General features: G+C 42.8%; 1 protein-coding gene across 7 annotated transcripts in view; it reads left to right on the plus strand.

The window, feature by feature from the left end:
* The first annotated feature begins 9,396 nt into the window (after nt 1-9,396).
* The window catches only part of LOC102483346 (zinc finger protein 809-like), a 46,313-nt gene continuing 44,548 nt past the window's right edge, over nt 9,397-11,161 (plus strand). For all 7 annotated transcript variants that reach the window (XR_003547235.1, XR_003547236.1, XR_003547237.1 and 4 more), the window contains exon 1: nt 9,397-9,608. Coding sequence is in view for 1 of the 7 variants with exons in the window: in XM_014582635.2 (XP_014438121.1) it covers nt 9,603-9,608 (6 nt within the window). In the remaining 6 variants the exon portion in view is untranslated. The remainder of the gene's footprint in view (nt 9,609-11,161) is intronic.

An 11,161-nucleotide genomic window follows, 5' to 3' on the forward strand; every position in this document is an offset into this window, starting at 1 on the left:
AATTATTATTATTATGTGTTTAATTCACAACAGGGCATGCACACTTACTAGATAAGTAGGGGGTGAGGGACTGAGACAGCAAGTCACCAGGTCTGAGATTAGAACCATGATCAGTTATGTGAGAATCTAGTGCCTTAGTTACCATGATACTGTTGGCCCTGCCAGATGCTATTTTAAGGTTCTAGAACACAGGGAAAAAAAGAAATGCTTCAATCATAGTTTCTGGATCTACATAGGAACAAGATGACTGGTAGGATATAGCCAATTCTAGAAGTGTTTTATGAAGGTTAGTGTAAACATGGAGAATGTAGCTCATAATTGAGTACTATTCATTCTAATAGTGCCAAGGGAGTATGATACTAATGTTCTCATCTGTAAATGGAAATATTTCAGGTGACATACATGTTAACTACCTTTGTCCAAACTGTTGCATGTTTATTTAAAAATCCAAAAACTATTGTGTATTTTGTAATTTTACACATATAATTCATATGTGTATATTTTATAGATATATACTTATCTGTAATTTTCCTATATACAATTTTTTAAATGTATAAAAATGGTGAATGTGTGGACTCCTCATTCACATTTATAAAAATATGTGTTGTCTTCTCCATATATTAATGATCCTCCTTTAAAATCATCTCTATTCAGGTAACACCATCATCATCCAGCTAAATAAGACCTCGTCTCAATCACAAGGCCCTCAAAACCTCTCTTCATTGTTTGGACACAATTTTCTTAAGTGGAGAGAAAAAACCTTTTCAAGGTCTTCTAGACCCTGTGAACATTATTTATAGCAGCTACATGTACAGGAGAATCGCTGAATGGCAGTCTAGCCCTAAAACTTTATGTCTTGTGGCTTGGCTGGATTGTTTGCCCTGAATCACATGATTTGACTGGATTTCCTAATGCTGTCTTCTCTGTTTAGGTATCTCTCAAAGAATGGCTAATATATATTTGGTGTGTGTGTGTGTGTGTGTGTGTGTGTGTGTGTGTCCCAAATCCTGAAAGAATGAAGAAGGGATTGGAGTGTAGACATCTGCTCTGGGGAATGACTTATCACTTTCCTTCTCTCCCTGTTTGCCTCTCTGTGAAGTGAATTCACACACCCATAACAAAAATCTATAGAACAAACAAAAAATAAACAAACTGGGGCAGCAGATGGCTTGGTGGTTAAGGCACAGGATAACATATGGCTAACTTTGCAGTTCAAGTCCTGTACCCTACACCTGAAAAATACACTGGGCATGTATATGTACATGATCAAAATCCCAAGAGAAGGGTGGAGGAAAAGGAATTGCTGCATAGTCACCCCTGGGAGTACTTTCTCACTTTCCCTCTCACTGTCTCTCTTCAGAGAGTGTAGTGGCCTTATAGCAAAATTCTAAAGTAACTAAATAAATATAAAAGCAACCTGCTCTTTTGCCATTAATACATTTTTATAGGAGAGTCATCAGGTGGTGTGGTGATTATAGGCACTGGATTCCCACATGGCTAACCACTGTTTGAGTCCTGGGCCTGGCAGCTTGCTTTCTCACATTCTGTGTCTCTCTTTCTCTAACTGGTCAAATTAAAAATAATAACAAATGGAATTAAATAAAATAAATAATTTTTTAAATAAATAAATATTTATAGGAAGCAATGAATCAAGTGTGAACTCTCCCCTTTGTGCTCTGCTTTAGCAAACCCCTGACCATCAGAGTTCGTGACTGTCACTTTGTGCTCTGTTCCTGGAGCTTTGCATGTTTAGTTTGGCATTTGAAACTCTCTCAAGCCCACCTTTACTATCATTCACCCATTCTATAATTTGTGCAGTAAACTTCTGAGCACTGAATAAATAACCTTTCCTTTCAAGCAGTCTAACTGGCCCAGTTGAATCCACCTGTGGCTCTCTCAACTCTTTAACTTATAACTTTGGCATTGTCTTCCAGGACAGACTGTGATATATGGTAAGTGCCTCATCTATTTTATTCACTTCTTTTCTTCTAAACTGTCTCCTGCTCACTGAGGGCACTTGAAGAAGATAAACCTACAATACTGGACACCTTAGCACAGTCCCGAGGTGTCTACCTTTCAAGGGGGTATGTGGGTGTTAGTGCTGCCCTCCCCACTATAAGGAAACTCGTGGGCTGTGCCTTGCTGGAAAGCAGCTCAACACAGTTCATTGGAGGACTTTATGCAGGGGTGTCATCCGATAGCAGTGCAGGGAATTCTGTACTATCTACTTTAAGTTCCATGATTTCACTTTTCTTTGGTTGTGAAGAAAGCTCTACATCCTGTGAACCATGATTGCATTTCCCTGCCAGACCTGGCAGACTGGAAAACACACTGTGTGTGTGTGTGTGTGTGTGTGTGTGTGTGTGTGCACGCATACACATGTGCTCAAATCCTGAAAGGAGAAATGGATAAGGAATTGCAGTATGATCAAACCAGGAAGATAGTTCCTCTCTATCTCTGTGTCATGCACCCTCTGGCAAAATTTTTAAAGTCTATTTTAAACAATTCTTTGCTTAGTGCTTTATAATCACTTTCTTTTTTTGAAGAACAGTTAGAAAGGCACAAATATATAAAATGTTTCAAGGATCATCATCAAGATAGCCAAATGCATTTGGAATGTTTTTCTATGTTATTTCTATGCTACCCTGACCTATTGCTAGTCAATTACACTTTACTAGATCTTATGAAATATTAAAAACATGAATATGGAAGATGGAAATCAAGTGTCAGTACAGCTACACATTAAAAAAATTTTAAAAGATGGATGATAGTGCTGACATTCTACCTGTCAGTGTGATAAACCATGCTCATAGACTTCTGTGTATAAATTAGCTTTTATCCAGAAAACTAGCTTTTCTTGATTCTATATCTAAAACTTTCTTTAAATTTTAAAGTCAATTAAAAATTAGGTCCTTTGGGGGCAGCAGGATGTCTCCTGTATCCCTGCAGGAACTCAGTCCTGGAAGACCTGCCAGCACTAGGTGTGGACCAAGCTGCCCACACTCGGAGACACTGGTCCCTGAGGCAGGTCCTTCAGGCAAGCTGAACCTGAAGGTAAACTGGGAACTCCTGCTAGGGAACACATCTTCTTAGGAACTAGGTTTGTTGTGTGTGGTTTTTGTTCAAGAGTGACTGTGTCTTTAAAGAAAAGAGTTTAAGGCCATTGGGTCTGTCTTTTCCCAGTGCTGAAGGTGAAGTCCAATCCAGGCCCTTTACAGCTGATAAGAGAAGATGTGTTTGAAAACCAGTGAGGTGAGCAGCAACATCTTCTCTCAGCACGACAGTCAGTCTCTGATGTGAACAAAGCTTTCCCAGAGCTAGTTTGGGATCATCCTAGTGGCTGGTGGTGGATTCATGCTCAGGGAGAGAATGACACTCTCCCAGTTTTCCATCTTGATCTGCTTAGGCTTCGATTCCTTTGACCAGTTAGGGTCCTGGTGGTTTGTTGGCAAGGACACCACCTCTGACACTTGAGTTGCCCAACTGTGAAGAAGACCTACCTAAGTACTGTTTTGTGGTACAGTTTTTATTAGTAGCTCACCTGTTTTACTGTGGTTACCACGTGCATGAGGTGGTCTATTGAAGTCCCAGAGACCTGACTAGTGGCACAACAATGCAGGTAACAAGATTGATCCCCCTCCTGTGGGACGGTGATTAAGATGAGATGTATAGAGGCCAGCAGATGTTATGATGGTTGAGGTGTGGGACTCCCACATGGCCAACCACAGTTTGAGTTCAGGACCTGGAGGTTTGCTTTCTCACTTTCTTTCTCTCTCTCTGGTGAATTAGAAAAATAATTCAGGGACCAGCAGTTAGCGTAATGGCTATGTCGCTGGACTCCCACATGGTCGACCGTGGTTTGAGTCCCAGACCCACTGGCTTAAACTCACGCCGGGTGCGTGTGCGTGTGTGCCCAAGATCCTGAGAGGAGAATGGAGGAGAAGGGATTGCGGCATGGCCATCCCCCCTTGGGGGTGATTTCTCGCTTTTTGTCTCTATGTCTCTCTCTGTCTGGCTGGCAAGCGCACGTGCCATATAGCAAAACCCTCTCCAAAAAAACCCCTAAATAAATAAAATAATTCAAATGATGATGATAAACAAAATTAAATAAATAATTCTTTTTTTAAATAATTCTTTTTTTAAAAAAGATAAAATGTGTAGACAAGGAGAAATTGTCTACAGGCAACCCGTCTTCCTGGGTGAAGGCACGTCTTGGCTGTGAGGTGCCAACCGCAGGCCCTGGGGGCAGTGACCTTCCCTGGACAGGCTGTCTGGAGTCCAGGCACCAGAAGAGTAAGCAGACAGCATTCCACATGGTTGGGAGAGGCCTAGCACTCCCAGAAGAGAGCAGTCCCAGAGTGTCACTAACACAAGGCAGTATCAGCCTGTCTTTTCCTAAAAGCCTGCATTGTTAATTTGCTTTCACATATAGAATCAATCTTCCTGAATATTCATTGTCCAGTTCTCCCTGGGAACCTGGTGCTGGGATAAAATGATTCAGAGAGACAGTGGCCGATTGATCTCAGCCAGCCTCATTTGCAGTCCTGTGGTAATGAATTGTTTTTAGGAGCTAATGTGATTACTTCTACAATTGTGCACAGGAACAAGCTGGCATCCTTATTTTCCTTTGGGCTGTCTCTACCTGAAGTTTTCTTTCCATTTACTATTTGTAAATTGTCAGACACTACATTGAAGTCAGGTGGTATCACAATCCATTTTTGCACCATGATGATCCTTTTTCTGGGAGACAGATGGACAGAAGTTTGCAGCACTGATGGCTCCTGTTGGGGAGGGCTGTGGTGTCTGGAATGTCCATGGTCAGAAAGAAGATGTGCAGCTGCACTAACTTTCTAACGGCTCAGGCACCTCCTGCTTCTCCCTCTTCTGGCTGCATAGGGAGTGATTGTGACTGTGATGTTTGCTAGAAGACCTTAATGAGAGCATGCAGGGCAGATGTAGTAACGGTGCCTGAACCTCAAAAATGCTGCCCATCGGGACCAGCAGTTAGTGTAATGGCTGTGTCACTGGACTCCCACGTAGTCGACCGTGGTTCGTGTCCCAGACCCGGTGGCTTAAAACTCACGCCAGGTGCGTGTGTGTGTGCCCAAGATCCCGAGAGGAGAATGGAGGAGAAGAGATTGCGGCGTGGCCATCCACCCTGGGGGGTGATTTCTCACTTTCTATCTCTCTGTCTCTGTCTGTCTGGCGAGCGTACGCGCCCTATAGTGAAAACCTCTCCAAAAAAAGAAAAAAAAATGCTGCCCATCCAGCAGGTAGAACTCTCTCATGCTTCTTCAAGTGGGGTGGCATGGTTAGCTGGGGAAACCAGGTGTCATGGTCACTGCCTGGGGCACAAAGATCTCTAGGTGGCCCAGAAAATGAAGACCAAGTGACTCATGTCCACTTAAAAAGCCATGCAAGGAGCAAAGGTCACCAATCACCTCTTCAGGTACTCAACTTATGGCCCTCCAGAAGTGCCACGGTCTAGCTGTTCCAGTCATGCTACCCGCTAGTGGGGTGTCCTTCCACACAGAGAATTATCACTGGCACTACCTTGGGTTATGAGATGGCCCCAAGCAAGGGCAGAGGTCTGTTGGGCAGGTCTGAGGAAAGGACACTAATATCTCTGTTAACTAAAAACTGCTCTAAAAATATAGCTCATCTTTTTTCCCCCAGGTTTTTATCTTTTATTTTTGAGAGGTTTTTTGCTATAGGGCATGTGCACTAGCCAGAAAGACAGAGAGACAGAAAGACAGAAAGTGAGTAATCACCTCCCAGCAGGGATGGTCACACTACAATCCCTTCTCCTCCATCTCCTCCTGGGATCTTGGGAACACACACACACACACACACCCAGCATGAATTTAAACCACCAGGTCTGGGACTCGAACGACAGTCGACTACATGGGAGTCCAGTGACATAGCCATTAGACCAACTGCTGTTCCCTCCCCAAGGTTTTTGTCATAGGGCACATGCACCTACTGGAGAGATAGAGACAATGAAAAGGAAAATGATAAATCACCCCCTAAAGAAGATGGCCATACTGCAATCCTTTCTCCATTCTTTTCCTGGAATCTTGGGCACAGACCACACATGCTCATATGATTTTTAAACTGTCAGGTGTGGAACTTGAACTAGGGTCAGTCATGTAGAAGTCTAGCACCTTAAGCACAATGCCACCTGCTGGCCACTAGCCCCATTTTAAGAAAAGCACATTTCCCCCACTACTGATCATCTAAAAATGTGTCTAATCACAATAGAAATGTAATATAAAAATATATAATGTGTTTTTAAAGATTTTTGTATAAAAAATGAGTATATAGCACTTCTACAATTTTTATATTGAATATATGTTGTTATTGTAATAGTTTGAATGAAGCAATTAAATTTATCTACAATGCAGGGCTCTTAAGATGTCTGTTTCTGTCATTGCAAGATGTACCCACCATACACACAAATGAAAGTATGACCAAGGCAGGAGTTCTATGTCCTGTGACTGCCACATATCCTTATAGCCTCTCTCACTCCTTTGCTGCTTCTGACCTAGGGTGAAGCTGTAGTCACGTACTTCCCTGTCCCTTGAAGATATGTTGAAGGCCTAATTCTGATAAGTGGGACTGTGGAAATAAGGTCTTTCCAGATGTAATTTAATTAACATGAGGCCACTGAGGTGGTGTGGAATTCAGTATGATCAATGTCCTTATAGAAATTGAAAAAAATGTTTTGTGACCAACCAGAAATTGGAGTGGGGTAGCTACAAATCGAAAACTGATAAAGATTCAATATCAAAACTAGAAGCTGGCAAGGACAGAGTCTATGCAGTCTCAGAGGATGCGCAGCCCTGCTGAAGCCTTGACTTCACGCTTCTACCCTCCAGAACTGTGCAATAAAAGATTTCTGTTTTGAAAGCCATGTAACTGGTGGTACTTTTTTTTTTACAGGAACCTTAGGAAAAGCTATCGGTGGCAGATTCCTTCCAATTAGGAGAGAATTTTAGAAAAACTGCATGCTATGGGCAGAAGTCCCTTGCCACATAGGGCTGATGGAGACATTGAGATATTTAAGAGATAAATCTCTATATTGTTACAAGGAATTGACAATTTTGCTGGAGATTATGGGGATTAAGAGATCTAATGTGGAAGAAGTACTTCAAAAGATGTTGTGGGTCTAATATCTGGTGCTTTCCCATTAATCTTTTAAGAAACGTAGAAAATAGCAAATGGTGTAATGGCTACATCACTGAATTCCCATGTAGTCAACCATGGTTCAAGTCCCAGACTTGGTGGCTTAAAACTCATGCCAGGCATGTGTGCATGCATAGGCAAAATCCCAAGAGAAGAATGGAGAAGGGATTGCAATATGGTCATTCTCCAGGGGGGTGATTTCTCTCTTTCTATCTCTCTGATCATTTCTGTGTCTCTGGCAAGTGCACATGCCCTATAGCAAAAATTTGTCTTAAAAAAGGGAAAAAATATTCCTTATACAAATTAGGATAAACAAAAGAACATTCTTTAGGCACTGAATTTTTCTCTTCTCATTTTGTCATTTGGTGTCTGAAACTGGTTGTCTCAGTTCCCAATAAGAAATCTTATTGTTGGCTTCTAGATTACATAGACTAATTCATAAAGATATATGAATGTAGATGAGGAGTCAGGGTTTCTGACATTGATATGGGGCTGGGGAGAAATGCAGAGCAATGCATCTCGTTTGAAAAGTAACACCCTGGACCTTGAAATTGGCAATCCAGGTCTTGAGTAACTCTGGACATAATTTACCATTTTAAATACTATACCATGTCTTGGGATAGAGTTTTCTGGAGGCCAGTGGAGTGAGACAAAAAACTAAAGAGAGACAAAAAAGTCTTAAATTTAATGTGGTAAATTAAAATTCCATGAGGAAAATGAAAAAGGAAAGCCCAATAATCACCCCTTGGTAGTTAAATTCACTTAGAAAATATAACAGTAGCAGGGCAACGTCTCTGGTCAAATTTAAAATAATAAAAATAAATATAATTAAATAAAATAATTTTTAAAAAGATGGACAGTTCTCTGTTTCAAAAAAAATCCTGTGATAGCAAAATATATATGAAATCCCTCCTGACCTGGTTTGTGGACAAAATCAAGGAAGAGTAGATAAGTCAGGTACACTTCCCACACACAGACACACCTTAAATTATTAAAGATTTGTTATATAACACATGGGAGCTTTTGGGCAAGTAGTTACTGGACACTTGAAATGTAATTAGACTTGGAATATGAAATACACCTATCCCATAATTCTACTACCTTATATATACACGAGAATATTTTTCCAACTGTAATACCCATTGAACACTCAAAAATCAGCTTAGTGGGCGAGGGTAAACATATTTTAATCACTGCAAGAGACTTATCATAGTAATTATTTGTTTCTTAATAAATTTAAACACATTAATTTTCACACTTTAGATTGCATTACTAAAAAGAGTTGGTGGTGTTGGGCTGAAGAATGTGGACTGGGAATGTTGATGGCCATCTTGACATTAAGAGCACTGGGGCCCCTGCAGCCCTGAGCTCCTGCAACTGCTGGACTTGATACAACCTGTAAACACCCTGCCCCAGGTCCCTGTAACTGCAGGGTTTTGCAAGCTTCAAGGCAATTGAACAAACAAACAGGATGTGGATTGAAGGGCTGGCAGCAACCCTTGCACAAGAGTTGCAGGGTCTGCTTCTGCTCTCCCCCCTAGAGCCTCCCTTTCCTATAAATCAGGTCATAGAAACTTACTGACTGCACGTCCTTATTCCTTCCCCTGCTTACCAAAACGCCTCTCACCCCAGGCTCGGGGTCCTTCCTAAAGCCTGCTGCATCAGGTATTTGCTCGGACCCCAGCTAGCTGGACATTAAAGCCTCTCTTGTACTTAAATTGTTGTTGTCCTCTCTGCATCACCGGGGGTAAGATCGATCTCTGGAACCTAACAGTGGCCTGTAACAGAAATAACTATATCAGAACTACAAGAGTATTAAGTTACTTATTAATGTCATTGACTAAGTGACCCACATATGAATTTCCCCATTATCCTTGAAATGTCACACCAAGATTTAATAAAGAGCCAGGATCCTGTCTCTCACTCACCGGATAGATGTCATTCCTCTCTCTTCAGGTTCTGGTCTCCTGGTAACAGGACTTTCCATGTGAAAACACAGGAAATTTCACTTTGGTTCCTAAGTCAGGATCGCAGAGCCTTGTGGGTGTTAGGTTCAGAATCGGTCTAATCCCAGGTGATGCAGAGAGGACAACAATAATACAAGTGTAAGAGAGGCTTTATTGTCCAGCTAGCTGGGGTCCAGGTGAATACCTGACGCGGTGGTGGTGGTGGTGGTGTGTCCAAGGGGGAGAAGCAAGAGCAGACTCTGCAGTTCTGGTGCCCGAGGCCGGCTGCATTTCCAGCCTGTACTTTACATCCCAGCATTCCAACAGTGGGAAATGTAGTCTTTGATCCGATTACGTCATCATCACCGGCCAAGGAAGGCGGCTTTTTCGTGCCTGTGGCGCTTTGTTCCTTCCGCGTGGCTGGGGAGAACCTGCCGCCGTGCTGACCGTGCTCTGCCGGACACGGTGTCCATGACGGTGAGTCTTGAGTGTGAACAAGGAGGGTTACGGGTTTTGAGGACCCTAGTCGTGAAGAGGTGCTCCTCTTCCTTGGTGGGAGCAGAAACGTGGGGGGATGCTGGGTGGAGGAGGAGGGGTGCCTGAGGGAAGGTGCAGCCCCTGGTCCGGGCTGGGTGGGGAGAGCGACAGGAGCGTCGGGGTGTGCAGGTTCGGGGTGAGGAAAGAGGCGATCTGGGCTTTGCTTTCAGTAGCTGCTTTGTCAGAAGGTGGGTGTGTGCATTCAGGTGTACAAAGGGGACTCCAGAAGCTCCGGAATGGGGTGATCCAGTCCAAGCTGGGCGGGGGCAGGGTGGGTGTGCGGGTGTTGGTTGGTTGGTTATATTTTGAGAAGAGGACGTGTAGTCATAGCCAAGTTATAGAAGTCGTTATTACAACAACTGCGGGAGCTTTTGAAAGGCCGCCGGCCACCAGCTTTGGCGCGCTTTCTGTCCAGAGGATACGCGACCCCCAATCAACCACAAGAGTCGGTTTTTGATGTAAAATGCAAGAGGTTTTATTTTTCCAGCCGGCTGGGGTCTAAGCAAACACCTGACTCCGCAAGCCCGAGCAAGGACCCCGTTTCTAGGGTTATAGGTATTTCTATAGGCAGGAGAAGGTATGCAGAAGTTTAACCGGTAACTTTATTTATAAGGGGAAGAGCAGCAGCTCTTGTGATACAGGTGCATGGGTTGTCTTTCTAGTTTTTTTAGGTCCACATTCCGTTTGTTCAGTTTCTGGAGGTTTGCATAATTAAGTCTGTCTGGGGCAGTTTATTACAAGGGCGTTTACCCGGCCATAGTACAGAAGTAAAAGGACAAAAGGTTAAATTTTTTACAGAACAGAGAAAAAAAAAAACAGTTTAAATTTATTCTTACACTTTCATGTCTCTCAAAGATCCTGCAGCCCAAGTGTAGGGAGAAGGGTGCTTGTAAAGGCAAAAAGCACATTTGGGTTGATGTGGGGGGAACAGTAACCACTGAGGAGGGGGTGGAGAAGAAAGGGAGAGGGGCTTCTAATAGAAAGCAGATACAGAAGCCAGATCCAGGAGGTTAATAATTACTAAGGGCACTTTACAGTTCTTGCTTTAACACAATAGGATCTTAATGGTCTCATGGCTGGAGCAAGGATTCTAAGAACTTCCTAAGGTATGGAGTTTTGGGTTATTTAGCAAAGACAGTAGGAATCTTAATCATTCTGTTTACACAAAAAGGAGGAAGCAAGTTTTCAATAATAGAGAGTTCAAAATGGAGGTTCTCCTGCTTCACGTTGAGGAGACGGGGTCCAAGGGCAATGAGTTGAGCTTCCAGCCGGCTACAGGGTCTTAAGGAGAGAGGAGTAAGCTCTTTGGTTAGGCAGACAGGGTCAGGAGTCCACAGGATGGAGGAAAGGAGACAAATGGAGTCAGTACAGTCAAGCCTTTCATAAAAATTATTTACTGCTCTTGGTAGAAATCAGTTATCAGCTCTCACTACTTACTTGTACAGAAAGCTGCTTGCAACCTGCTAGAGATAATTACAGCTGAAAGTACCATT

This window comes from Tupaia chinensis, unplaced genomic scaffold (assembly GCF_000334495.1).
Source record: "Tupaia chinensis unplaced genomic scaffold, TupChi_1.0 Scaffold143703_1, whole genome shotgun sequence".
In the NCBI taxonomy this organism is placed as follows: domain Eukaryota; kingdom Metazoa; phylum Chordata; class Mammalia; order Scandentia; family Tupaiidae; genus Tupaia; species Tupaia belangeri.